This window comes from Myiozetetes cayanensis, unplaced genomic scaffold (assembly GCF_022539395.1).
Source record: "Myiozetetes cayanensis isolate MyiCay16 unplaced genomic scaffold, myiCay2020 scf5-8, whole genome shotgun sequence".
In the NCBI taxonomy this organism is placed as follows: Eukaryota; Metazoa; Chordata; class Aves; order Passeriformes; family Tyrannidae; genus Myiozetetes; species Myiozetetes cayanensis.
In genome coordinates this window covers 47,244,994-47,272,335 of record NW_026087742.1, presented here as the reverse complement: position 1 = coordinate 47,272,335, position 27,342 = coordinate 47,244,994, and the positions used below count along the sequence as shown (strand labels likewise).

At 42.3% G+C, this 27,342-nt stretch overlaps 1 protein-coding gene across 7 annotated transcripts in view; it reads left to right on the top strand.

Moving 5' to 3' along the window:
• KATNAL1 (katanin catalytic subunit A1 like 1) overlaps positions 1-20,843 on the top strand; it is a 43,261-nt gene extending 22,418 nt beyond the window's left edge. For all 7 annotated transcript variants that reach the window (XM_050333995.1, XM_050333991.1, XM_050333992.1 and 4 more), the window contains 7 exons: positions 6,142-6,266; positions 6,766-6,871; positions 11,421-11,579; positions 12,459-12,585; positions 13,551-13,685; positions 16,002-16,128; positions 17,582-20,843. In XM_050333995.1, the coding sequence (XP_050189952.1) occupies positions 6,142-6,266; positions 6,766-6,871; positions 11,421-11,579; positions 12,459-12,585; positions 13,551-13,685; positions 16,002-16,128; positions 17,582-17,780 (978 nt within the window). In that variant the 3' untranslated portion in view covers positions 17,781-20,843. The remainder of the gene's footprint in view (positions 1-6,141; positions 6,267-6,765; positions 6,872-11,420; positions 11,580-12,458; positions 12,586-13,550; positions 13,686-16,001; positions 16,129-17,581) is intronic.
• Positions 20,844-27,342: the final 6,499 nt, after the last annotated feature.

The window sequence follows — 27,342 nt, the reverse complement described above, 5'->3', positions numbered from 1 at the left end:
ATTTGAAGTTATATATTTGAAAATTATATGAGGGAGATGTACTGAAAGAAAACTCTTAGCATCTTTCATTTTCTTTGGTTTATGAAAATGGTTTTGTATTTATTATAGTGTTTAGGAAGAAGCTTCTTGGAATGGTTTTGTTTTAAAATAAAAACAATTAATTAAATTAGAGTAAGTTTGAGATTCTTTCTTCTGAAAAAGAAGCAATGCTGAAGTGAAAGAAAAGGAGAAACAATGATTCACTATGAAGCAGTCATGTCCAAGACAGGACTGTTTTTTTGCTGGAAAAAGTGTCAGAGTCCAAATCACTGTTTCTGAGACACTTGCATTTTTAAATTGAACCATGGATTCAGCGCCAGGAACCTAAGGACTCTGTGGTATAAGTTATACAAGTTGAGAGTGTACTGAAGTAGCATTACTTTCCTGACAGACAAAGATACAAGACAGGCCTTCCTGTGGGGGCATACAGTATTGTACACGTCAGATGAAAAAGAAAATATTTAGGCCAGTTTTCTTCCAAATTAATTTGGTTAGTCCCTTTGCAACCTTTCTATTACAGGTTGCTTCTTGACAGCGCAAGCAAGATATGCTTTTTCCATCATGAATTGTTTTCTGATACACAGGAAAATTATTAAGTAGTTCCAGTCCTTATTACCATCAGTAAATAGGGCCAGGCCCATTTTCAGCAGTGCCTCTGAGTGACTGTACAGATCAAGCAATTTTGAAATCTCTCTACCACAGATCAGTAAGATTTAAAATAACAAGTGTGCATCCTACAAGCTATAAAAAACTTGTGAAGATCTGGGAAATTATTTAAAGTTTTTCCATCTATGTGGGGAATTGGAGTCATGGTGTGTGACAGGTTCACCAGATGTGCTTGTGTAAGGCAGCCTTCAAAGTCTTAGCTCTAATGAGGGTGAACTCTGCTCTCCAGGCTTTCCGGTGATGAGCATTATAGGGCTTTACTATAAGGAGCCTACAACATGACTTGTATAATACTTATCTCTGGGAATAATGTGATTAGCAACACTACTGCTGTGAGGTGGAGGAAGAGTCATAAAGGTGTTCCTTTTAATATGATACAATTTAAACACTGATCTTATCTGAATAAGTTGGTCACTAGGTGGCAGAAGTAAAATATGTCTACTCCTCAAAAAATTCCAGTATGTGTGCTCTTGTATTCCCCTTTGTCTAGCTACTTGGTTATTTTACTTCCTTTGTCTGAAGTATGTAAGTGAAAATCACCCCAGGTTACAAATTCTCATGCATTATATAATGATTCTTGTAAGGGATCCATGATTTGCCTTTGAAGAAAAGTCTGAATGAAAAAGGAAGTAGCCAGGTGTGGGAAATGAAAGAAAATAATGCAGCTTTCTATACTTTACACATAGGCATGAACATAAGTTTAACTTTCAGTTTTATCTTTTCTTAGTACAAGCGTTTGTTCTTCAGTTTCTAAATTTAAAGCATCAAGAAGCTTACTTTGTAGCCTAGTATGTCAAATCAAAGAGATTTGGTAACTCTTCACGTTCAGTTAAAAATAATAGGGCAAAACTGAAGCTTCAAATTAAGTAACCAGGTATCTTGTCTCATTCTAAATGTCTCAGCTGTATAGGTTTTGGGTTTGGGTACATGGCTAGGACTACTCAGAACATGTAATGAACTCTTCATTTCCTAAGACGTTGCTGTGGTATAATAAGCTATATGCTGTCCTGGCTATAATATCACATTGTAATGCTTTCTCTTTTTTTTCCAAGGTATACATAGGTATAGCATGTACATTTTAGAAGTGTTTTGCCTCGAGGCAAATGCCTTCTTTCACTGTTTCTCCTCCTCAGACCATAACGTCTTTTCATTCTGACAGTAACCATCTTGGGATAAGGAATTTTAACCTGACTGTGCCAGAAAAATGATCTTTTGTAGTGCTGTATAAAATAATATTGAACTACAACTCACCAGATGGTGTTTATCCACCAAACCCTTATATTTACTTGTCCTTTTTTCTTAAATACTGCTTTCAAGTGCTTCTTCCTTCTTAGTTCCACTGGAAATGATTAGGCTTATACTCAGGGTACCCTCTGCTGGAGCATTACCAAGAGTTTTAGCTTTTGTTTAGTAGTTCAACTTAAAGAGACAACATGAATGCTATCTGTATGTCTTCTAGAAATGTCATAATGCCATATCTAAGAGCTGAAACACTTTTTTAGGAGTACTCTTTAGATTATTTTAGCTTGTCAGTGGATAAGGACAGTAAATATTGTGAAGGATATGAAATAGTGAAGGGCTGCACTGCCGTATCAGTGAAGTGAATATTAAAATCAGAGAAGGTATGAATTAAAACCTTACATTTTTTTTGCTTCATTATTCTCATATGCATCATCAGATGTGAGATGAGGTAGTTGTATTTATGCGGAAGCATAGACCTCCATGCACTGGGACTGGAAGGCTGCATAATCTCCATCTGAAAATATTGAAAGAACTGGTTGGTGAAATTGCAGATTTACAGTAAAGTTTATTTGGTCTGCTGTTGTCTCGTGAATGGTGAGTTGTGTTAACAGTGCCTGTATTGAGAAGGGCAAGGGAAAAGTGATCCAGGCAACTGGAGTTGTTAATTTTATCTAAACAGTGTACTGAGTTCTACAACATTCACAGAAGAGGCAAATGAGGCTGTTGTACGGGAAGAATTGGATGACTCTGTGCTGGAGTCATGGAAATGGGATAATGTTCAGCGGTGCAGAGCAGCAGGCTGTGTAGTTGGAGACTGTAACAAGAATTTCTGCTAGAAGCTGGGAGCTCAGCCATAGAGGAGAAAAAAGATTTGGATATATCAGCAGAAATCGGATCAGGCTGAACCTCCGTTTGGCACATCACCTTTTCCTGTGGTGATGGGACGGGCTGTCTGCTGGAGCGAGGAACAGCCGGGTGCCACCTTTGGCTTTGGCAGCAAGCAGTGGACAGTGCATCTGGCAGATGTTGTTTGGCATCTGTGTGTAGTGGGAAGAACCTGCAGGAAAGCAAGACATCTTCAGGGCCCAGTGCTGGTCTTTGCAAATAACCTCAGGGTTTTCCTGTGTGTTTGATCTGTCTGAGGTTGACTGTAAGGGTGCAGTATGATATGAAGGTTGCTATGGATATGAATGTAAACAAAATCCTGGGCCCAGTTTGTTGAGGTGTTACCAACAGAGAGAAGAGATACCCATCCTGTTATAGGAGGCTCTAGTGAGAGCTATTTTGTGTACAACCATGCTCAAGAAAGATGTGTTAATATTAGAAGGAAGAGGAAAAAAAGGATTGCCAAAGTGAACAGGTAGTTGTGTTCAGCTTGTGTTCCAAAATGAGACTTATTTGGTTTGGTAAATTAAGGGAGAGCACACCCGTGATGCAAGTATGTTAGAGTGGTGGACACATTGAGGAGAGATCTGCTGAAACTAATGCACAAACTTAGTACAAGAGTAGAAATATCATCAATTTTGGAAATAAGGTTTTTGTTCCAGTGGGTTAGTTCAAGTCTGATAGCTCTTCCTGATGGAAAGCCCAGCAAATTTCTAAATATGTTATAAATGGAATTGGTTGCCTGAGATTATGTGATGGGATTGCCAAGGGGACTGGGTGGGAGTAGTCTTTTGCAGGCCTGCATACCTGTCTGTTGGCATACCTTGTTAGAAAGAAGCTATCACAGCAACTTTATTTAAAGCTGTTTTAGGAAAGTAATACCAGAAGAAGACATGAGGATATGACTGAAAAAATTATGCTTACTCCTGCTGCCTGGATTCAGGTGACATTTTTAAAAAAATCATTATTTCTAGCCTATGCTCACCTGCTGACTGAGGATTGCAGGTTGGACCAATTTGGGACCAGCATTAATAATCTTATTACACGTGAAAACTGCAATGACTTTAAATCTTGGTTTAATTCTGGAACTGGGAAAAAGAAAAAGAGGAACCGTTCAGTGTCGTGTCACTACAATGACAGCCGAGGTGATGCTGAGAGCACTTCTCGCCGCTGGCCGCCCTTCTCCCGCCCTCCTCTGGCGAGACGTGCCGCAAGGGCAGGAAGAACAGCGGTCCCTGGAGCAGCGCGTCCCCCGGGAGCGGGCACCGGGATGCAGGAATGGGACGCGGACGGGCCGGGACTGGGATCGGGGCCGGGACTGGGATCGGGGCCATGCTGCCGCCCCGCGGCTGCGCCGGGACTGTCGGCGCCCTCCTGGCCCCGGGCCGGCCTTCCCCTTTCATTCCTGTTTTATTCCACTGTCTGAGCTGCGTCACCGGCCCCGCGAGGGCGTGGGGCGCGACCTGCCGGCCGGGCCCCCGGAACGGCTCGGGGGCTTGAGGTGCTGCCTCCGCCCCGGGGAGGTGTGCTGCAGCCAGCGCCCTGCCTGCTCGGCGCTGTAAAGCCTGCCTTAGCGCGGAAAAACAAAACAAAACAACCAAAACAGGCAATTGGTTTTTGATGTGCAAAAGAATTCTACTAGGAAAACCAGTCCACTGCAGAGCAAGAGAAGTATGTAACAGACAGCAAATACCTTTCATTTCATTGTCCTGTTTTTAACCCTTTCCTTTTTTTTTTTTTTAATGGTTACACTTGGATTCCATTTTATCTCTCCTTAAATCTTGCAAACTCTACAGGGCTTCTCTCTCCATTTCCTTTCTACACCTGACCATTACATTTTTTACATGAACTTTTTGTTTAAACACAACTTTCAGCTTTGTTTCTATTGCAAAAAGCTGATTTAGGAGTAGTGAACAACACAAGGGTTCACTTGGAAACAAGAAATAAAAATAGTGGGAAGATAAACTACTCCCTCACAGTCATCATGGGCAAACAGCAACTGGGAGGGGTATAATCGCTAACCTTTTTATTTTTCCACTGCGAGGTTATTTGTGTGTCTCCAGCTGCCTCTCAGCCCTCCTTCGCCTAGGATGCTTTTGTCCAGCCAGCTGGGATTCTTTAACTTGCTGCTGATAGTGTTTAGAAGCTGAGTTAAGAGTCCTAAAGTAGCTCCCTACTCAGCCCCCTTGGTTAAAACAGCGCAGCTGCTTTTCAGGCGCCCCGAATGCTGCCATTGAGCTGGGAGGGGAAAGCGATTTCCTATGGAACGGAGAGGAGGAGGAGCGTGAGCCCTGATGCTTCGAAGGGAAAATGTTACTTCACCTCCATAAGCTTAACAGCACCGTGGAAATATTAACCAGAAAGTCTGGGCCATTTGGGGCAGACACGAAGTGTGGCTTGGTCACTGAATGAGCATGCTGCAGAAATTAGTCTAAGAAGTGACTTGGGAGATTCTTTAGGGCTTTTGGTACAGCCCTTAAGTAAAAATGACCTTTTGAAAGCATTTTAGCTGTTTATGGAGCTGGCCTGCGATTGAGAGGCAAGACACAGATAGTTTGTAGTTGAGGAAAGGAGATACTGCTGAGCAGGAGGGCTTTAATGAAGCAAGGGGACCGAATCTCTGTTTTCCTCCACTGAAGACAATGGGTGTAAAAGTTTCCATGTTTCTTTGCAGTGATGATGAATGATGATGGTGCCAGTTTTTTAACTCTGGCAGATAGTGTGGCAAGTGCAACATCTTCAAAATATGCTTTGGATGCTCTGGTCTTCAGCTAGGAATTAATGTAGCATTATGTCGTAACACAGCCACCATTGTGAGGCTGTTCCTGCATTCATTCCTTTGGCTGGCTGGGAAATGTGTCAGTTATCTGAAGAGTGGTTTAGCACCATTAAGAGGGTCTGGTTTATGCGCTAAAACCAACCAACCTACCCACCATGATATGTAATGAGCTCTGATGGGGTTTTGTCACTGTGAGCTGTATCTATGAAAGAAACATGATGCTGTTGTGGTGGTAGCAATCACAGGTGATCGGGGGACTCTTTGCAGAGCATAGGTTGTAAACACATAGGTTTTGCTGGCCATAGTGGTGCTGAGATAGCTGTGTTCACAGAATCATAGAATGGGTCGGGTTGGAAGGTGCCTCATCTGATCCAACCTCCCTTCTCAAGCAGGGTTATCCTAGAGTACAACATCCTAGTGCTAAAGCTTGATATTTTCCTGTGGCTTCTACAGAGGTGAACTAGACAGTCTTGCTACTAAAGTATATGTTGAAAGAATAATGTATTCCCCTGTATGACTTTCACTTCTAGGGAAAGAAAATACCACAGGAATTTGGTGATGGGGAAATTCCAAAATTTGATGGAGCAGGCTATGACAAAGACCTGATCGAAGCTCTTGAAAGAGACATTGTATCAAGGAATCCAAGCATTCATTGGTATGAGGATTTTCTCAATTCAAGTGGGTTTGCTAGTGTGGAAAAGGAGAGAAAATAGCCATCTTTTACAACAGGGAGACAACATAGTCTTCTAAAGATAGCCAAACAGAGTCTTTTGCTTAAATAGTTTATTAATTTAATTACAGTTAAGCTTTTGTTGCTAATTGATATTGTGTGCAGTACATCCATTACAGGTACTATTGAAATGAGCGTACACTCCAGAGATCTTTAAAGATACTGCTTTGGAGTTCACATTATCCAAAACAATTTTTAATTAAGCAGCTCTGGGTAACTTGGGGTGAAAAAAAAAATTGTCCCTATCTTCCAAAAGTGGATTCAATTTTAGGTCGCAGTATTATAGGAGTGCTCTCATGAGGCATAACTTGCATGCTGAAAGAGACTTGCATGCTAAGTGAAGAGCTTTTCTATTTTTCTTGTATAAAAATAGAAGAAATACTGTTGCATGGGAATCTTATACAAGCTTCTTTACTTTGCACAGGGATGACATAGCAGATTTGGAAGAAGCCAAGAAATTGTTAAGAGAAGCTGTTGTTCTTCCAATGTGGATGCCTGATTTCTTCAAAGGGATCAGAAGACCTTGGAAGGTGGGAATTTATTTGGTGTTTTAGTAAATGGCAAGCTGTAGCTATCTATGTATGCTACTGTAACTTGTGGATGCCTGTAACAGAAGGCTAAAAAGGTAAATGGGAAAGGTCAAGAATTTGTTCAATAAATCGTCTCATAATGATTTGTGTAAACTGCACTGAAAGAAACACCTGGAAATGTATGCGGCCCTTACAGTAAACAATATTTTTTTCTGTATTTACTCAGTTATAACTTGTTGATGTTATAATACTTCCTATGCATCAATGTGTGAGCATGTAGGGTATATTGACTAAAGCAGAAATGCTTAATAGACAGCTCTTCGTAGGATTATGGTGACCAACTGTTATCACTTCCCAGAAGAACTCAGTCCTTGGACTGTTTTGTTCCTGATGTGCCAAGTATCTCTCAATCAGACTGCAAACTGCAGGCTGGACTGTTCAAGGAAGCAAAGGGAGAGGGGGCTAATCTGATGATTTAGCTTTGCAGTTGCATTTGCAACTGGGCATAGTTGCTGCTGGAGAGAAAGTCAGAGGAGGAGAATGAGTTACAAATAGGGCAACAGGAAGGATATAGGACTGAACTGGCCTAGGCTGGTGGACCACAAGTGAGCGCAATCTGGGCCTTGCTTAGAGCTAAAATGAAGAGGAGGGAGGAGGCTGCTGAGCATTTCTGTAAAGAGCAAACAAAATTATCTTACTTCTGATGTGGGATGGATTGACACTTGTTTGGGGAATAATAAGTCACAGCTCAAGACCTTTTTGGTTACTGAGAAGGATTACTGGGGAAAAGAGATTCTTGCAAATTGTCTTATTCAGAGTCTGCAAGGCAGCGGCGTGTGTAGGGAATATTGTGTGTGTGAGTAGTTTCTGTGGTTTCCTACATTGGTTCAGCAGCATTTATTAACATTTGTCCTGTCTTTTCCTGATTGGTCCATGTGCTTCCATGGGTTATACTTAGCTCAGACTCAGCAGGAACTGGGAGATTGCTGCTTGAGGGCTCTTCATGGAGGTTTTAGAGAGTTGCAGGGAGGGAGCCCAAACCTAGAGTCAGTGAAAACCTAGCCCCAGGCTACAGGACCTTGGAATTTAGAGTGCTTGTGGGCAGTACCAGTGGCCTTGAGGTTAACCTGTAGGTTAACTGAGCTATCGTCTTGGGCAGAGTCAAGGTATTGTGGATTACATATGCAGGGTGAGATTTTAGTATATTTTGAATAGTTGAATCTCTTTTCTTCTTGACTTAGAGGAAGGTGATCCATACACTTATAGACTATGGGTGTCCTGTCTATCCAGTCTTCAAAATCTTTTAGGGGAAAGAAGAGCTCCTATGGGTTTTTTTTCACCTGTTAGCATGCTTAGAGGATGTAGTGGTCATCTGTCTTTAAGGCAGGTATCTCAGCAGACTGCAGAAAATGTGAAAAGTGCCTCTGGCCTTGTCTCCAGGTATTGTGGCAGTGGATAAAGGAACAACAGCCTGGTCTTTTAAAGAGTTACAATCTATCTCTGTGTGAGATTATCTTTTCCTCCTGAGCAGTGTCACCTCTGAAAACCATGTTGTAGACATGGAAAAAAAAAAATCTAACATTATTTCCTCTCTTCAGTCTGAAATGCAAATTGATTTCTGACAAGTCCATGAAGAGTCTTCACTGTTAGCCTTTTCCCTGGTGACTTGTGAAGCTGTAACTCTCATGAATTTATTTTTCACACAGAACAGCATGCATTTTCCCTACTCTTGACCTCTGACTGTGCTAGAAGGATGAGAAGTATTGAAGTGATGGCTGTTTCTTGCAGTAATCAGCGTAGCAGCAGGCATTTGTTGAGCCTAGGAATTCAGGACAATAATTCAGGGGAAAAAGGCAGCCAAAGCTGGTTTTGGATGTTCAGACTCTCCTGAGAACAATTCCCAAGACAGCCTTCACAGTTTCTGCCTGTATTCAGAGGACGGTGCCTGTCTGAAGGAGCCAGCTGTCTTCCCTGATTCAACACAAGTGCTGTGTAGTTGCAGCCATAGGTTTCTGAGTGTCCATGGGTTTGCTCTTTCTTTTTCTTTGAACTGTTTGGTGCCAAGAAAGCCTGGTTGCTCGCTGTGCTTCCCACTGCTCTGCTAGTGATTGTTACAACAACAAGAAGTAACCCTGCAGTGATTTCATCAAAACACTTACTCCCTGTGGTGCATTTCAGCTTCTTATTGGAATACTTTGGATTAACAGAGCCTTAGAGGAAGAATAAAGAAGTCTTTGTGTTTGTCAAGGATTTTAAATAGTGAGTAAGTGGCAGCCTCCTCGTTTGCAGAGAGAAAGAGCAACTTGATCCTATGTGTTTCTGTTTGCAACCATGCATGTCTTGTTTTGCTGAGAACTCGAGTTCTTTTATTTTTTTTTAACCGGTATTTCTATTGTCTCTATCCCCAGGGAGCTTGGTTTTCCCCTGGCTTTACACCTGGTGTGGCTGCTTTGCACCTGTATTACACACATATATAATGCCACCAGTATCTCGTGCAAGGTAACGCTCCCTGTAATACTTACACAGGAGGTGCAAAGCGACGGGCTTCAGTTTTGGCAGTGAACAGGATGTGTAACTGAAGCCAGAATTTTAGACCGAACCAATATCCAAAAAATGTCTCTAGTCCTCTGTACACCAGGTCCTGCAGTTAACACAGTGTGTCACTCGGGTCGTGTGTGATTTGAATTGAGGTGAAGCTTGTCTTAAAATATTAAAACACATTTGAAACTCAGAGAGAACAGTAAGTCGTCTCTGACCTGCATATCACAGGCTGAGTAATTTCACCTAGTCACTCGAGGTTGTATTTGCAATATTATTATAATATCAGTATAACTGTGCAACATCTCAAATCTGAGTGTCTGAATGTTCACAGGGAGCAAAAGTGTCCATTTACTTTTTGTGCTTGCTGCTCTGGAGCTTAGGAAACCTTGTACAGCCTAAGGAATGGCACTGGACAGTTAGCTGTAGAGATGGCGTGTGAACATTCCTAACTTAATTTACCGATGAATGTGTGTTGAGCTTGCGTTAGCTGAGTGTTAAATGGCAATAAAGGTATTAAGAGTTAATGGAAAATGGAGTACAGAGAGGCTATTGCTTTTGAATAGTACATTTTTGAATAATTGCATTCCCGGTTGATTTGTTTTTATAGATCTCTTCTGTGTTATTCTTTGTGCTTTTTGAAGTAAATTTTTGTGAGGAACAGATGAAATCTAATTTGCTATATGGCTTGCATTTAACAGATATTTTATTGCTGTGGCATTTTATGTAAGTTATTAATTGCAAAGCACATTATGATGTGCAATTCTAACTCTAGCTAATTTGATTACCCTTGCAATACAGTACAATTTTAGGAAACTCTTGTTAGCTTGTTACAAGATCTTGCAGTTCAGAGGGGAAAAAAACAACCAAGCTGCTTGGGCACATTTTCACTGATTTACTTAAAATCACAGTGCCCCATTCTAGTGCTGTACAGACATGGAACTGTGTGTTGTTCTTCTCAAGCACTCCTGCTGAAAGGGTTGGAAAGACTACCCATAAAGATGGCTGTATATAGAAATACTGTCAAGAGTGACTTACCCATCTCCATACTACAATCTTAACATGACTTCTTAGAGCACTGTGTGTCTAGCCAAAAACCTGCTTGTGTAATGATGGGTAAAGTGCTGAGCTGCAGAGATGTGTGCACCTTTCTCTTTCAGAGACCACAGATGGAATGACAGTCTGAGGACATGGATACCAACCTGGGACTTAACAGCTGGAGTTCAGTTTTCTAGTTTAAAGCTTTCTGAATAATCACTGAAGTTCATATTAGGCTTTTGTGAGACTGAGCGATAGTCCACATGAACCACAGTTGCTTATCTGTGAAATAGAAATAGCAGTGCAATCCAGTCATCCAACAGCATGATGAGGATGATGCTTAATCCAGGAATTGCTAAGATGCAGTAGTATGGCCAAGGAGCGCTGAGATGGGGAGATTAAACAAGATAACAAATTATTGTATTTGGTAAATGCTCTCATGCATACTTAAATATAAAAATCAACCAGATTCATACATACACATTGTCAGCATTTTTTTGGGAAATGTTTTTTTCTGCAGAAAAGTGCTCAACTGAGGAAACACAACTTACTGCAAAAGTATTTTGATTTCTGTGAAGTTTTCTTCATGAAGGGGCCTTTGTTCCAAAAAAAGAATTTACTGTTTTCATCTGTCTCTGCAACCCCTCATCAGCTGTGAAAGGCCTAAGTTCAAGTCCAGGCTCTCTCTGATTCAGAGCAAGGCTGTAAATCTCGTCTGCTTCCTAGGTGTTAGGTGCAGCAACAGTTACTGGGTTTTGTGGTTCTGACTCCAGTGGAGTGGTAAGAAGAAGTGATAGAATACTTCCACACTGTTCTTGAGAGTAGGATTTTTGCCTTTTGTCTTCCACTGATGATGATTATGCTACTGAACAATTCAAATCCAGATCTTGCCTCATATTGAGATGTAGTATGAAGTGTACCAACAGCAAAGTTTCTGTATTTGTTTTTCACTACCTTTGATCTCATCTCTCAGGGTGTTCTGATGGTTGGTCCTCCTGGCACTGGCAAAACAATGCTAGCAAAAGCTGTTGCTACAGAATGTGGAACGACATTCTTCAATGTGTCTTCCTCTACACTGACGTCTAAATACAGAGGCGAGTCTGAGAAGCTGGTCCGCCTCTTGTTTGAAATGGTATGTCCTCGATGATGTGATCTGGGGATCACTAAGGTGAGAAAGGACATCACTCTTGGTTTCCTGCCCTTCCAGTAGCATGTTGGAAGCATGGAGTTCATTGAACTGACACCCCCTCAACCAATTAGGAAAACATAATCTCAGTGATTCCACAAATGGTATGTTGTTGAGGATTAAGAAGGAAGTGGTTCATCACCCATGTTGAGGATTGCATTTTCCAGACTAAATATAGAGTTGCAACCTTGACAGGAATTCAGTACTTATTCGGTGGTGTGATAACAATCCTATAGAAAGTAGATTTAAAATTGGGAGAGATTTGGAACTGTTATTCTAGAAGCAATATATGTTTTAGTTCCCTTTCTGTTCTGAAACACATGATGGTCCAAGGCTCTCAGTGAAGCCATGGGTGCAGTCTGTCATGTGGGGTACGTGAAGGACATACCCATGTGGACCTGTACTGAAGAGAAAGGATACCTCTTTGGGATCCTAACTGCACTTCTGTAATATTCTCAGTTAAAACCTATCTCTATTGAGATCAACTGACCCCCTCTTCTGTCTCTTATTCTTACCCTTCACCAGCACAAAACATGGACATGAAAACTGCCTGTATTGAGATTGTGTTCCTTTTCCTCTTTGCAAAGCTGTTTGCTGAGGAAAGCTAACCAACACTGCAAGACCTCTGACCCAGAGAGTACAATTCAAAGTGTATAAACTTCAGCATATGACAGACAGTTTGTAAATCAGGTTCTTAAATTCTTTTCTTGTGATAGGCAGGGAAAATATATATATGTGATATGTGTAGCAGGACTGGGTTGTGGTCTGATGAGGGCCTGTGCTTGCTGCTACAGCCTTAATGGTGATGTTTTCATTTGAACAAAGGCACGGTTTTATGCTCCAACAACAATCTTCATTGATGAGATAGATTCCATCTGCAGCCGCAGAGGCACGTCCGACGAACACGAGGCCAGTCGCAGAGTCAAGTCAGAGCTGCTTGTGCAAATGGATGGTAATGAGTCCTTACATCTGGGTTTGGGGCTGGGGTGTTGTTTCTTTACAGGTGGGAATGTAAGAACTTGAGCCATCTGGAAAACCTAGTTTAATGGATAGGGGAAAAATAAGGCAGAACTTGAGACCAGTGTATTTTTGGAGTGTTCAAAGGCAGATAACTGAGAAGGGTGTTATGCTTTTTTTTTCTAAAATGGCTATTTTAATGGGGAATTGAAAACTCATGTTAAAGGACTCTAGGAGAAGCAGATAATGGAGATTTGTGCAGGTTAATGCAGGGATTTTATTTGTATTCAATTTAAACAAATTTCTTCCTTTTGCTAGAGCCTCCAACTGTGGAACCCCATTGTGAGATCTGATTTTGCTGTATTCTGTGGTGGCAGCTAATATTACCCTTTTAAGTCAGATTTAATACCTGTTTTATGCAGGTCCACACAACAGGGATGACCATCTGAGGAATATTGTATGGTTTAGAGGTTTGAAAACTGCCTTTATATTGCAGCTATTGTTTAACTGCTGTTTAAAATGTTCTCAAATGTGCATGTTCATTGTGGTAAACTCAGGGTAAGAAACTTTTTGCCCCAAAGTGTTAATTTCTTTGCAGTCCTCATTTGGTAAGCTGAGTAGTGATTCCTGTTTCTACCATGACCAGGTTTGACAGAGGTAGTGCTGTCAGTGGGACTAGTAGGGCTACACTCACATATGGCTGTGTTATTAGTAATGTCAAAGAAAACCCTCCCCCGACTCAAGAGAAGATCTCTCTGTGATAATGATGGTCTTGTGTCACGTAGGCTATGGAAAGTTTGGGAAGGAACACTAAGAACTTTGGAAAGGGATGCTAGGACTATATGGAGCTGTTGCTTAGCTTTGTGCAGGCTTATACAATGTTTGTGCAGTGTTTCTCAGCAAGCATCTCAATCAATAAGAGCTTTGGAGTGAAATTGCTCTGACTTGTTGTGCTTGCAGGTGTAGGTGGTGCTCTGGAAAATGATGACCCTTCCAAGATGGTTATGGTATTATCTGCTACAAATTTTCCGTGGGATATCGACGAAGCTCTCCGACGGAGACTGGAGAAGAGAATTTATATACCTTTGCCCACCGGTATGTTTGATATGACCATTTTCCTTTCAAATGGTCTTTGCAAGACAAATTTGGGATTACTGCAAGAATGATGGGTTTGTGAGTAGTCTTGATGGTTTTTGTGATGAGCAGTGAAATTCAGGGGTTAATGTTTGTCTGGGTTCCTTTATTTTTAAAGAGAGTGAGAGAAAGGAAAAAAATGCTTCTTGCTTGGGGGCTTAAAAACAAAGAGCTGCGGCATTTCATTGCAAGTCATTGTTGGGTTCTTATATTTTGAAAAAGCGTTAGTTTTAATGAGCCTGGAATTATTTTAATGTTTAACAGTCAGTACTTGAGTGATCATCAAAGGCAGCTTTTGGACATGTTCACAAATATTGCAAATGAACTCTGTGCCCTTGCAGACAAATGCAAAGAAGTGGATCCATGAATTTTCACATACAGTCTTAGTTCATTGCAAATCACTGCTTGCTCACCTTTATTACTGTGCTTTGAGTCACTCAGAATGCAGCAGGCCGACTGCTTTCCTGCCTGAAGACGTCTCGGCTTGTATTGTCTTTCCTAGCTGTCATTCACCTGTCCTATTAATTTTCAGATTCCTATCACTTGAAGTTTGCATAGCTTCTTTTCTTCTTGGTACAGTGGATGCCTCATCTCCCTGCATGAGCACTCAAGATAACAAGATGCGTGTTCGTGGTGACAGTGGTTGAGATTGAGTTTTGCAGGTCTAAGGACACTTAATAATGGTACAGCTTGTCTTTGCAGCTTACAGGCAGTAACAGCTCCTAACAGGATGCCTGTCTTTATGACCAATTAGTTTAAAATCCTATCAGCTCTTCCTCTTGTTTCTAATTAAACCAGATTGTTTTTTGACACAGTGTATTACACCCTGGACAACATAGGAGATGTGATCCGGTTTTATTTCCAATCTTAGGTTCTGTTGCATTCTATTCTGTAAATAAGAATATTGTGCTGTTCTGGGCAAGTCTGAATGATTCATTTATAACTGTGCTGTGTGATTTGACATGGTCAGGCATTTTAATTGAAAAAGTGATATGTCATAGATACACCTGTATTTTGTGGAATTTTATGCAAATATATATTCTGTAGTGTTTAATTTTCAAAATACAGCAAAGTCTTCCTTACCCCATAGCAACGACTAGGAGAATGTTCTCTGATGCACGTATGCCATATGTATGTTGTGCTCTGTAAATAATAAATCTCCATTTTATAGTTAGTGTCAGTTGTATGTGAGGGATAAGTCTATGCTCTTGACAGTAATGCAAAGCACACAAAACCAGCAGCTTTAGAAAAGGTTTCTGTTTTCTTTTATTTTCCCACCCTTCCCCAAAGTAAAAAAAAAAAAAAAAAAAATTAGGAGCATCAATAAATAAAGCATCATGTCTTTTATTGGACATTTTCTTAAGACTTTTAGCCTTTCCTACTGCTACTTCTTCTGTTGTGGTTGTCCTTTTTTCTAGGTCATAAAAATTGGTCACTTGGGGAATAGTGATGCTGAGCTGGCGTATTTTTGCTGTACAGTAAAAGCCAGGAAACCATTCGTCCTCTTTTACCACCCTTGTGCAGAGTAACACTGAGGCCTAAGCTGTCAAATGTGAATTCCCTCTTATAAGCTTAGGCTGCTTAACATATGTACCCAAATGCACATATGCATATGCCTTCTGCAAGAAAAATGGTTAATTGGCTGCATAAATACTCATTTACACAACTGGTTATCACTGTGTGCACACTGTGTCCAGGTATGAAAGTGGGATACCAGAATATTTGTATTGTAAATATGTTAATATATGTTTACCGTATTAATGTAGTCTGTTTTCTGTTGAGCTTCAGCAGCTTTCTTGGGTCCTAACAAAGTGAAGTGCTTAAAGATATGCTTAAAGTTCAGCTTATTGTTAAGCAGTTTTGCTGTCCGAAGCTCTGTTAATACAATCATTGTGGTTCTAATGAAACTGGGTGAATAATATACAATCAAACCCTTGAACAGCAAGTTAATTCAAAGGGATGTGAGAAGAAGCAGACATTTGTAGGATTGTTCTTTTGTGCCTCTGGGTAGTATGTGACTAAATGCTTTATCACCTGAGACATAACAGACATTTTTAATGACATATGACTTTGACAAATATCTCTAGACCATGCTGTTTTAATGTACTGCATTTAACTTTACTGTATTTGATCACACACTTTACTATGCCTTGTTCTCTCTGTTTTCTTTTCTTACATTGAACTCTTTTGTTTGTACTTTTCATGGAAAAATTTGTGTTTATATTTTCTTTTAATGTAACTCTTGCAAGTTTTCAAACAATTATCTTTATGTTCTAGCAAAAGGTAGAGCAGAACTACTTAAGATTAATCTTCGCGAAGTAGAACTGGATCCTGATATCAGCCTTGAAGAAATTGCTGAGAAGATTGAAGGCTATTCTGGTGCTGACATCACTAATGTTTGCAGGTATCTCATTCCCTTAATTTGTAATTAAAACTGCATGAAAAATCATCATTTGCATTGTATGATAAAAGGCAATACCGACTACAGCTGAAGCCATGCTAACAGTGTCTGGTTTTGAGACCCAAATCTTTTTACTGGAACCATGTACTACCATCACGTGGAGCCTGTGAAATGTGGTTTTCTTGGATCTGAAGAGAAAAAAATTATCTGAGCAAATCTCCTATTACTGTTGGCTGCATTTACTGTAGTTGGCTGCATCTGTTAATGTAGTGCAAAACAGGTTTGGATTTTTATTTTTTTTTAATCCCATTAGTTTAAGAGCTGGAATTTTCTAAAGTAAAAAGCTCCTTTCACAGAATACTTCTCTGGGGCTTCTGTATACTGCGTATTTGGACAGACATCAGTGCAGCACAGTCTTGGTAACTGTCTGAATCTTCTAGGTGTAAGGGTGATACAGATAGTTTATAGCATTAGAATTTAATTTATTACCACCCTGTTCCCACAATTTATTTCATTTTTAACAAATTAATCTTTTCTGGTGAAGGATAGGTATTTGAAGAAAATTATCAGAAAGAAGTCTATGTCCCTTAAGAGCTTTCTCAAGAAAAACTAATCCTGTAAGACCATGGCTTGGGAATTTTTTTTTCTTCCCCTGCTGCTTTTCTGAAAATGTGAAATCACTCCCTGGTTTTGAAAACTTGGTGTGTCATGTAGTAATGAAATTACCTGTTCTCCCTAAGGCCTGTGTTATCCCTTGCTGGGAAAAACCTGGGGCAAGAGAAAATGTAATTTCAGACTGCCTGTGGGCCGTGGTGTGAGAAAATGAGCAGTGTTCTCCATGCCAGTGAGCCGCGCTGGCAGCATCTGAGCTGCGGAGGAGTCGCAGAGCAGGCAGGGCATGAGAAGCCACAGACACAAACAGCCTCAGCACTGCAAGGGCAGGTGATGCTGTGTCTGATCCCTCTTGCTCTGCTCTTCACAGATTCAGGTGCTATGGGTGAGCAGGCAACTGAACTGGGCTGCACTCTGAACACTTGCTGACTGCAGGGAGAAGGTTGAAATCTAAAAGGAATGGGTGTAAAAATTCAGACTACTTTAAAAAAAAAGTCTTTGAGTGCAGTTTGTCTCCCACCCTGCCCTTTCCTGCTCTGAAGTTGTAAAATTTCATCTCTATGAATCATTGTAAAAGGTTTTCAGTTTTATAGTTTTAATTATCTCTGCACATTTACCATATGCTTAAATGGGTTTTGGTGCCAGTGCATTCTTTATGTTGAAATAATGTAGTGATCTGGGAACATGGAAGCTAAGAAAGATGTGAACCACAGCTTCTATGGTAAATAGATGATGTCTAAGTGTTCCTGCCAGTGGTTTCTAGCAGAAGAATACAATCAAAATTCATAGGCTTACAGCACATGCTGCTAGCAATTAGCTCCCATACGTTGTCCTGTATTTCCAGGGATGCATCTTTAATGGCAATGAGACGACGTATTAATGGCTTAACTCCAGAAGAGATTCGTGCACTTTCTAAAGAGGAGCTTCAGATGCCGGTAACCAAGGGGGACTTTGAGCTCGCTCTGAAGAAAATCTCCAAATCTGTTTCTGCTGCAGACCTGGAGAAGTATGAAAAATGGATGGCGGAGTTTGGATCTGCTTAATCTCAGTGACAGTTTTCCTTTGCTGGAGTTTTATGTCTTTTGTTGTTCTCACTTGCAAAATGAGTTAGAAATCTTTTTAAAGGTTTAATAAAAGGTCTGCCTCTGCTCTCATCCCATCCCCTTCTGGTGACAGGATCTTTTAAACTGTTTGCCTTTAAAGAGAATGAATACAATAATGAGCTGATATTGTAAAATACATTTTATCTCTGAAATAGTTAAATAACACAAACAGGAAGGGAAAAATGATACTTATGAGGGCAATCTTTTGATTTTTCAAATGAGGATTAGTGTTACTTAACTTCCTCAGAGTCATCTTTCATGGCTGGAATCAATTAATCACCTGGGGGATGTGACTCCAGAGAAACAAAAAAGGGCTCGCTGTACACCCTGCTCTTAAGTGCTACATTGCTGTTGAGCTGCTTCTGCCTCCCTTGAATGTGGCTTCCAATGTTACTATTCTCTCCCTCTGTGCTTGGATATTCAGAGCAAAGCCTGTGGATTAATTGGCATTACACAGAGGAAATGAGGATCAGTTTTCCATCAAGGCATGGGCTTGTCTCTCCTCTCTTGTACACCCATTTGGAACTGATGTCACTTCAAACTGTAGTGGTTTTACCTGTGATGACTTCTGATGGAAATGAGAGGAGAAGAAAAAGGCATTGATTGCTCTCAGTCTGGTTTATACTTGATCTCTGAACATAGCTTGAATGTGTTTGACAGTAGACACTTTGAAGTTTGACCAGTGGGCACTTTGACTTAGGTTATAACTTGCACTTCCATGCTTGTATATTATCCTATGCTTTGTCTGTGTTATCTAAATGTGAATGTTATTGTTTTAATACTAAGAGTTTAATACAGTAAAGACACTAATTTCAAGACTGTATTTAAAACTCAAGACTATCCTTAAAACACGTGGCTGTGAACTTCCACTTCTGATTAGATATGAACTCTTTCCTAGCTTTACTAGGCAATGGAACTTGTACCTATTTATGTTGTAGAACTGCTCATGCTTTATTTTTTTTAATGAAGATTTCTTAAAAATGTATAAATATTAATGATTCGGTAATATTTAGAAACTAATCTGTACGATTTCATTTATGTTCTTAACTGTTTTTTCCCTTCCCTCAAACAAGTGCAGGGATTAGAAGGGTTGAGTTATAAATTCTAGCATAAGAAATTGTCTCTGGAGTCCTGTCACACTGACTTATAAGAGCTTTTCACAGACTCAGACTGCAAGTCTGACATATGAGGGTTTCCTGTGGTAGGAATGTGAAGGGGTGGTCAAATGATCGAAATTTACAGAGGAATATGCAAGCTCTCAAATTTTTGGTGAATTTGTGAGCTAGGCCTGAAGCATCTTGGTGGATGTATACTGCCATGCAGTTTGGTAGGTATTCTTCCCTTCAGCTCTCTGCTGAGACTCCTCGTGGCATGGACAGATGAGACGAACTGGAGTAAGAAACAGCAGCTCCTCTTGAATGGGAGTATATCCTTATTTGCGCCTTTTTACTAGTTCTTGGAAGTTCCCAATAATATCATACACTCAGCACACTGGTCTCTTGGGTGATGACATGTAGACCACTAAGGCAAAAACCTTAGATTATGTACTTGCCTATTTTTCTCAGGGAAGTGGTAGAATCACTATCCCTGAAAGTGTTTAAAAAATGTGTAGATGTGGCATTTGGGGACGTGGTTCAGTGGTGAGCATGTCAGTGCTGGGTTAACGGTCGGACTCCAATGATCTTAAAGGTCTTTTCCAACCTTTATGATTCTGTGATTCCTCCCAAGGAATAACTGGACCTTTATAGAGAAAAAGCTTCGAAAGCATTGATATGGTCTGTCATTTCTTCCTTACAGAAGCTGTAGACTGAAGCAGTTATTCTTTGTTTGTTTGTTGTACTGCAGTAGAAATTAGTAAAGCTACGCACATCTTTTGTGGCCAAAGCCAGATTAGCACTACAGGGTCTCTCACTAGAGAGGCCATTGCTGGCCAAGGAGCCTAGTCCGCACAATCAAGATGTGGAAGGGAATAGATATGAATGCCAGTAACCAACCCCATTCAGCTGCCCAAGAGCAGTGCTGGGATTCAGCAGTTGCTGCTTAGTAGGGTCTAAATACAAGTTTGCTCAGTTTCACGTTGGAAGCAGCAGTGACCTTCCTGCTCATGAAAGCACAACCCTTGGGAAAAATGTTGGTCTTTAGCTCTTTGATGAACCTTCTACCTTAAGGCATTAAACTTCCCTCTTGACTGTTAAGCAAAATTCACTGTACTGGGCATTCCCTTTAGTAGGAATTATTCAGGTGCTGCAGTCTTTTTCTCTAAAGGTGATGGTTTCTACCCCAGATATGTTTTTACTGAACAGGTCCATTCATCTTTTACAGCTGCAGAACAGAAAATTGGAATTTTTCAGGCAGTAGATGTTTATGATGGTTGTGCCCCAGCATTACACCTGTGACTTGGGCAGGGCTAGATCGGGTACCCCAGAAGAGCAAGACCATCCTTTCTCTGCTGAGACCTTCCAGGATAGGGATCTGGCCCTGTGTGCTGACCCTTACATCTTTACCAAGTCATGCTGGCACACTCACCTAGGTGGGCTGGGGGACTGGGTTATTATCTCGAGGGGAGCCAGCAGTGGGGTACAGCAAGGAGCAATCTGAGAAGGGCAGTCAATGGTGGCAGCAGCTTAAGGCCCGAAGGATGAGCTTTTGGTTCAGAGTAAGTCCAGTTCATGTCCCATTGGTGGAAACCCTTGTGTAAGGATGTTGGATTCCTCAGAGGGCAATGTACGAGCATATCACAGCCTGCTGCAACAATGTGTTCAGTCTGCATCTGTGTGTGGAGACCATGCGCACACGTGTGGATGCATATATATTTATATATATACACACACACAGTGAGTGGTGCTTCAGTAGTTGTACCCAAATTGCATAAAAAACCATGTTTTAAAGCTGTGTTTACATGTTTTCTAAACATCTGCGAAGGCCCTCTTGGGTGGCACTGTAATTTTTGTACAATATGCAATCTGCTTGTATGAAGTAATAAATGTACGTGCAGAGTCTGTCTGTCTCGCTTGAGTGGGGCTACGAGTGCTTTGGTGATAACTGTTTCCAAAGCTTGCCGTATAATGCAGATCTCTTCAGCATGTCATGGTGCTGTTGGACTCACTAAAGTCCTGGATGGAGAGCAGTTAAAGCAGAATGAGTCTGGGTTTTTTGGATAACGCTGTCAGCAATGCTTTCTCTCTTAAACTGGCCTTTTGTTGCCACGAACTGTAAAATGGAGAACGCTCCAATGCCCGGCACATGCAAGCAGGGTGGGGGAGAGGGGGGCAGAGGTCCCAGCAGATGTTCAGTGTTAGCACCTGATTCAGACCTCCCAGAGCCAGGCAGGCTTTTTTACTACGTGCCCTGGGGCTGGAGGTATAATCAATCTCCAGAGAAGCTGTATCATCAGCTGCCTGCTAACCAGGAGACTTTTAAGACCAAAGCTTCTGTTAGGAAGGAGCTTTCAAACTTGGAAAGACACCCCGCATCTCCTGGGACTGAGTTGATTATTTGAATATTCTTACTAACTTCCGTATGAAAGAATGTGTAGTTTGCAGTGTTTCATAATGCCTCAAACATGAAAGAGAGAGCAAGGGAAATGCTGATCAGGGGATTTCAGGAGAGGTTAAATCTTTGCATAGAAAGTTCAGCTCACCCCGGTTTAAAAGAGACTGAAATAGGAAAGGTGCACTGACTTGTTCTGATCATGGAAAAGATGAAAGAGCTTGTGTGCTGTAAAGAAATTCTCCATAAAATGAGCAAAGACTTCACGATGCAATCCAGGCATGAGAAGTAGGAAGCAGCAGAAAAAATAGTGCATTTTTTTTGTTCTGTTGTCGGAATAAGCCACCCTGAATCAGATTGGGGATTGAGATTGTTTTCAGATCTGTAGTGACAGATAAGTACCTTATGAACATGCAGGTGACACTGTGCTGCTGGGGAGCAAGCAGGGAGCCTGCGAGTGCCAGAGCTACACGCTGGTGTATACTGAGTGCCAGCACTGTGGCGGCAGCAGAGCCCACTCTCTGTGAGCTGCCCACCCAACAGCGCTGTAGGTGCGGAGTGGAGCCAAGCCAGGCAGGAGTACTCTGAGTAGCCCTCTGATAGAATAAAACAGACTGTGTAAAGCCACCCATGCTGGTGATAGGAAAGGCAGAGAGATGCTGCATTTCAGAGAAGTGGCACACATTTTTTTTTCTCTATTCACATTAAGTATTTCACAAGAGCGCTGTGCAAAAGCTCGGGTGTGGCTGTGGATGCCTCAGTCACCTGTGCTCAAAGCCTGGCTGCTACGCAAGCCATGGCTAACTGAGCTGCAGCAGCAAGTGATGTTCCTGTATCCCACAGTACAGGGACATGGAACCCTCTCCACCTTCTAAGCCAGCCTGGTTTTGTACTCTGCTTGTGACCTGTTCTTGTGACCCACTTACCTCATACGCGGTGGCTCAGTACCTCTAATAGAGAAGCTTCTTTTGTCAAAGCACTACAGAGCTGTCTTTTGATCAGCTAAAGCACCGTGCTTCTACACATGCATCTTGGAAAGATTCAGGCAATCTTCCTCTTCTTTAGGAAGCATTAAAACTAGCATTAAAAGCATTTGGGATGAAATGTCCTGGCTAGGTTAGTTTCCGAATGCAAGAAAACTTACCTCAGCAGACAAGGAGGTGCCATAAGGAAAGTTTTGTCTTTGTTACGAAGTGGCAAAGTACGGGGATGTTCCCATTCCTATTGCACAGGCAGAGTTGGGGTTGTATTGTGTCTGAGCTCTGTTTTCTGTCTTTTGTGTATCTGTGATTTCTTTACTGTAGTAGAAACTTTTTTCTCTGAGTTAGGGGGAAGTTGTGGGGTATTTGTTGAATGTCTGGGTTGAGTTTTTGGAGATCACCTGGAGGTGCTGGGCCCATTGCCAGCATGCTTACTTTTGGAGAAAGGCATCATGCATCCTGCCTGGCTGCACAGTAAGCAGTGTAGCTTTGTGAAAAGTCACTTAAATATAATATTTAGAATATTCATTTGACAAGAGAGAAATTCTTACTGCCAGTTTGCAACTGTGCTGCTCTCATTTATAAGCAGCCCCTTCCGTATGTTGTTCAACTGATGTAAAAGAAACTGTCTTGGAAGTAAGAGTTTTTTGAACTTGACTTTGGAGGAAAAGAAAGGTAGGAAAATATTTGCCTAGAGGAAGATACCAGAGTACCCAAAACACTGAAAGCTGAAATTTCTTCTTTTTGTGGCTTTCCTTTTTGTCTAGCAATTGCACTGCTGGGTTGTGTTTTCTGGTTCCAATTTATTTTGAAATAATTACCATTGTTTATCCATCTCTCAGACAGCCTTTGCAGATGATTCAGTTCCACAGAGCCCTCTTTTGCTTAGCAGTTGGTATTCATGCACAGCATGTTGTGTGACATCTCATTGAACGGGCTGATGGCATGAGATCTTCCTTGTGAAGTAAAGGTCACCCAAATGGTGAAGGTGAGAGGAACTGTACTGAATATCAATTGGACTTGCAGTAACAGAATCCATAGCAACTCTACACAGAGCTTATAAATACAACCTAGAAGGAAAAGGGAGTAACCTTAGGGAGATGCTGATAACACCGCAGTGTGCATGTTGATAGAAATGGGGGTCTTTGCATCTTCTAGGTAAGAGGGTGGAAGTGTCTTGGTGAACAAAGGAAGCCAACTGCAGGCACTGCCAACAGGTTTCGTTACCCAGCCTTGCTGCTTAAAAACATGGCAATGTCCAAAGCTGGTTTGTTACTACTGCTACAAAAGCTGCCTTTTGGATGATCAATTTGGACTTCGTAATAGCTTGCTGCTTAAGTTGAAATGTCTTCAAACTTTGGCATGTGCTGGGACTGGAGCGTGTTTGGAGGGCTAGAAGAAGGAGGGAATGTTAATAGTTGTGCTGTTCTGTAGGGTCCTGGGGCTTTGTTGTGCTGGGTACCATTTGGCTGTGCAAGGAGAGATGCTGCAAATGCTTATGGGGAGTGAGATGGTAGAAGGATGAGGAGAGAGGTGGAGAGAGGAGAGAGGTTGTGGAGTCGGTGGAGGAGACAAAACTATTCCTCTGACTCCCAGTTCCTGACCCTAAAGCATACAGTAGTAGTTTTCAGTTGCTTTTAATTTGCAGCCTCCTAGTATTTTTTTTGTTCTGAGGCTGAAGATCCCAGTGTTGTGAATTGAACAGAGCAATTTTGGTTTTCCTAAATACCCTCTGCAGACCCTTAATAGATGCTCCTTTGGGCTCCTTTGGGAGATGGTGGTTTGAAAAGCACTGGCCTATGTCATCCTAAGCTTGCCTGAATTTGTTATGGAAGGGAGTCTATAATGGATGCTGTTGATTTTATTTTCTTATTGTTAGTTTGCTCAGAAAGATAAAGCTCAGTGGATGTGAGGTGCTTCTGGGGAGTTTATTTTTTTCTGTGCAGATTAACATTTCATCAGCATATGGCACAGCCATTTAAAATAAATATTTGGCTTTCCTTGATTTGTGCTTGTGTAGAAAGGTCCCCGCGTATGCATATCTATCCCTCTGTTGTATCTAATTAGAAATTTCCACCGTGGTGCTGGGGGACCAGGCTCCTTCCACCTCACCGAGGAGCCAAGAGCTGTGATTTGTGTGCTCCTGCCCTTGATGGATCCACATGCCGCAGCTCTGGGGAAGTGAGGCAGGCAGGCAAGCGGTCGCCCCCTTCCCTGGTGGGGCTGCCACACCGGCAGCACTGCTGGGTCAGTCTCCCTCTCTAGACCATGGGAATTTAGATTAACTTAAACTGGGAACTGCCCAGCTTGAGCAAATGCTCGGCACCCTGTCTAGGATCACCTCCTTCACTTGCCAAGGCAGCTGTGCTTTTGCAAAACATAGCCCTGAGTAAAGAGTGTGGGAGCAAAAAACAACAGCTGGGGAGATGCTTGTGGAGGAGGGGGTAGGACGGGATTCTGGGCTGTGGCCCTGTGTGCCCAGCCATGCCAGGCAAGGGATATCAGTGGTGTAGAGAGGGCGCAGCATTTCCCCAGGCATGCAGTATGGATATTTTAACACAAAGGATCTTCATTTGAAAATGAAAAGCTAATCAGTTTTAAGATGGAGTGGAGCCTGCTGCAGCCAGTGACTCAGGAGGCCTTTTCCAGCTCTGTGGCATATCCAGATGTTTTGTGTTCTCACAGATGATTTGGAACTCGTTTCCTACCTAAGTAAGTTCACACTTGATTTGTATCCATCTGATCTTGTGCTAATGTCATTGCCTAACAAATATTTCCTGCTCCCTGGTATTTATCCTACATCTCTGAATGAATGAATAGAACCATCATATAAAGCAAGACCTTCTGCTTTGTTGTACTGTATAAGCTCCTTCAGTCCCTTGAGTAAGCTGAATCCTCTTCAGCACCCCTTCTTTATGACTAAGCCTATTGTTTGTTTAACACAGATCACCAGAAGTGTACATGGTGGATCCATAAGCTGCACGCAGCAAGCTACCCAGTAAGGTAAAGAACAGAAGAAATTGCTTTAATGGTATGTTACTATAATCAAGCAAATACACTGAATATTTGGTTTTATAACCTACAGAAGAGTGGGAGACTTCGTTATATTATTATTGCACAGCAAGTGGGGCTTGTTAGATAATTGGTAGGCAGTGGGATACACAGAGAAGTGGGGAAAGATGCAGGAGTTCTCTAGGCAGAGGTGAGAGACAAGGTTTGGGTATTTTGTTTGCAGGAGATGCAGCCAGGTTCACCCAGACAATTGAGATCACATCATTTCTGGGGATGTTTGGATGCTGCCCAGACAAAAGGGAAGAAAAGATCTGGGACCAGCAAACACGCTCCAGGGATAGCACAGCCACCAGTAATCAGGGATGAATGTGAGTGCGGAGTGACAGGATGGATCACAATGACCTTCTGCCGGTCTCCCTGCCTCTGCCTTTCTCCTGTATGTGCACAGAGCCCAGGCACTCACACTCAGGTCCCTGCTGCTGGGAGTACCCAGTCGCTCTGTGCATGACACTGCTGGTACAGGATTCCCCAGTGCATGCTCCTTGATCTGGAGCTGTCCCGAAGCAAAACCAAACTGCAGCCTCCCAAAGGGAGCTGTTAAGCATCTAGCACCAGAAACCCTATTATGCAAACAGTGAACCCACTTAGACTGAGTCTGTTCAAGAAATTCCTTTTGTATCTGGTGGTGGCTGTTACAGCCAAGGTGCGAGTAAAGCTATTGCACTTCTGCTCCTCGGTGATGGGGGTCTTTAGCAGCTTTTCTGTCGTGTTGCTCTGCTGGGGCTGTGTGTGGGTGTGCCAGCAGTGCTCAGTGGCTGTGTGTGGACCACAGCTTTTCTGCAGAGGGTTTGGGGGCCCTGAGAATGCAAAGGCTTTGTCTCACGTGAGAGACCCAGCAACTCTGCTTCTCAAAGATGTCTTCCAACTATAGGTACTTTATACCTTGTTTCAACTTCCAGTCGTTCTGATAGAAGTTGACTGCAGGCTGCCTGTCCAGTATTTTCCTCTAATGGTGCAGAGCAGTGTTAAGAAGACAAAAAACTTCTGTCACACTTAAGAAGAAAATGCCTGGCCAGATTTGGTAAAGGACAGGAACAAGCTTGTGTCTGAACACACCTGACAGAGCCCACCACACAGCTTCCCAAATGGGAGTCACACTTGCTTGAAACGGTGTTGAACACAATCAGGGAAGGACTGTGGGACAGGGTGAGGAAGAGATTGGTAGCAGGTGCTAGAGCTAGTCCTGGGATGATGATGCAGCTGCCCAACTAAGTATCCCTGGCTGCATTAAGGGAATTCATCTCACCTTGCTGCTGCAGGGTGTTGGTTCCCCCCTCCTCCCTCCCCCCGTCTCTCAGGCAGCACACCACGTTTCTGTCTTTAGAAGAGGTTTGAAGCTGATTCAGAAGAGATCTTGAAGCAGTGGGAGTCCCCAGTGAGGAGTGCCCATCCCATGTCTACTCAAACCCATGCTGTGGATGAGGAGGCCAAGAGTCCATTGCCTGCTGTGCAGCACAGGGACTGTGCCTGCTCCTTGCCCCTTTGAGATGAAAGGGGAACACAAAGGAAATGCTGTTGCTGCCAGATAACAGGCATGGAGGCATGAGGTAGATGAAAAAGTGTCACTTGCTGGGGATCAAAAATCTTTCAGAGCCTCCTCCTGAACTACGTGCCTCTTGCCAGGCTGCCTGCTCCTATCCACCTGCCAGTGGGAGAAGGCACAAACCCACCAACCTCACTCTTCTCAAGGGAGGGGGACAGAGGATCCCTTTACAGGGGTATTGCTAAGGACATTGATCTTCTGGTGGGCACAGCATCTCTTCAGAGACCTGTGTTGTGTGAGGTGGTGGACAGGCACGCAGGAGTGACAACCCCGGCCTAAGAAAGAAACCGGGAACACCAGTGAGGCAATCCAAGATGGGCAAAGGAGAAGGCAAGGGCAGCAGTGGGAGATCCATCATGGAGGCGGCCAGGGTGTACTGATGGTTTGTTGCTGTCTCTGATGCTTGTTAGGAGACCTG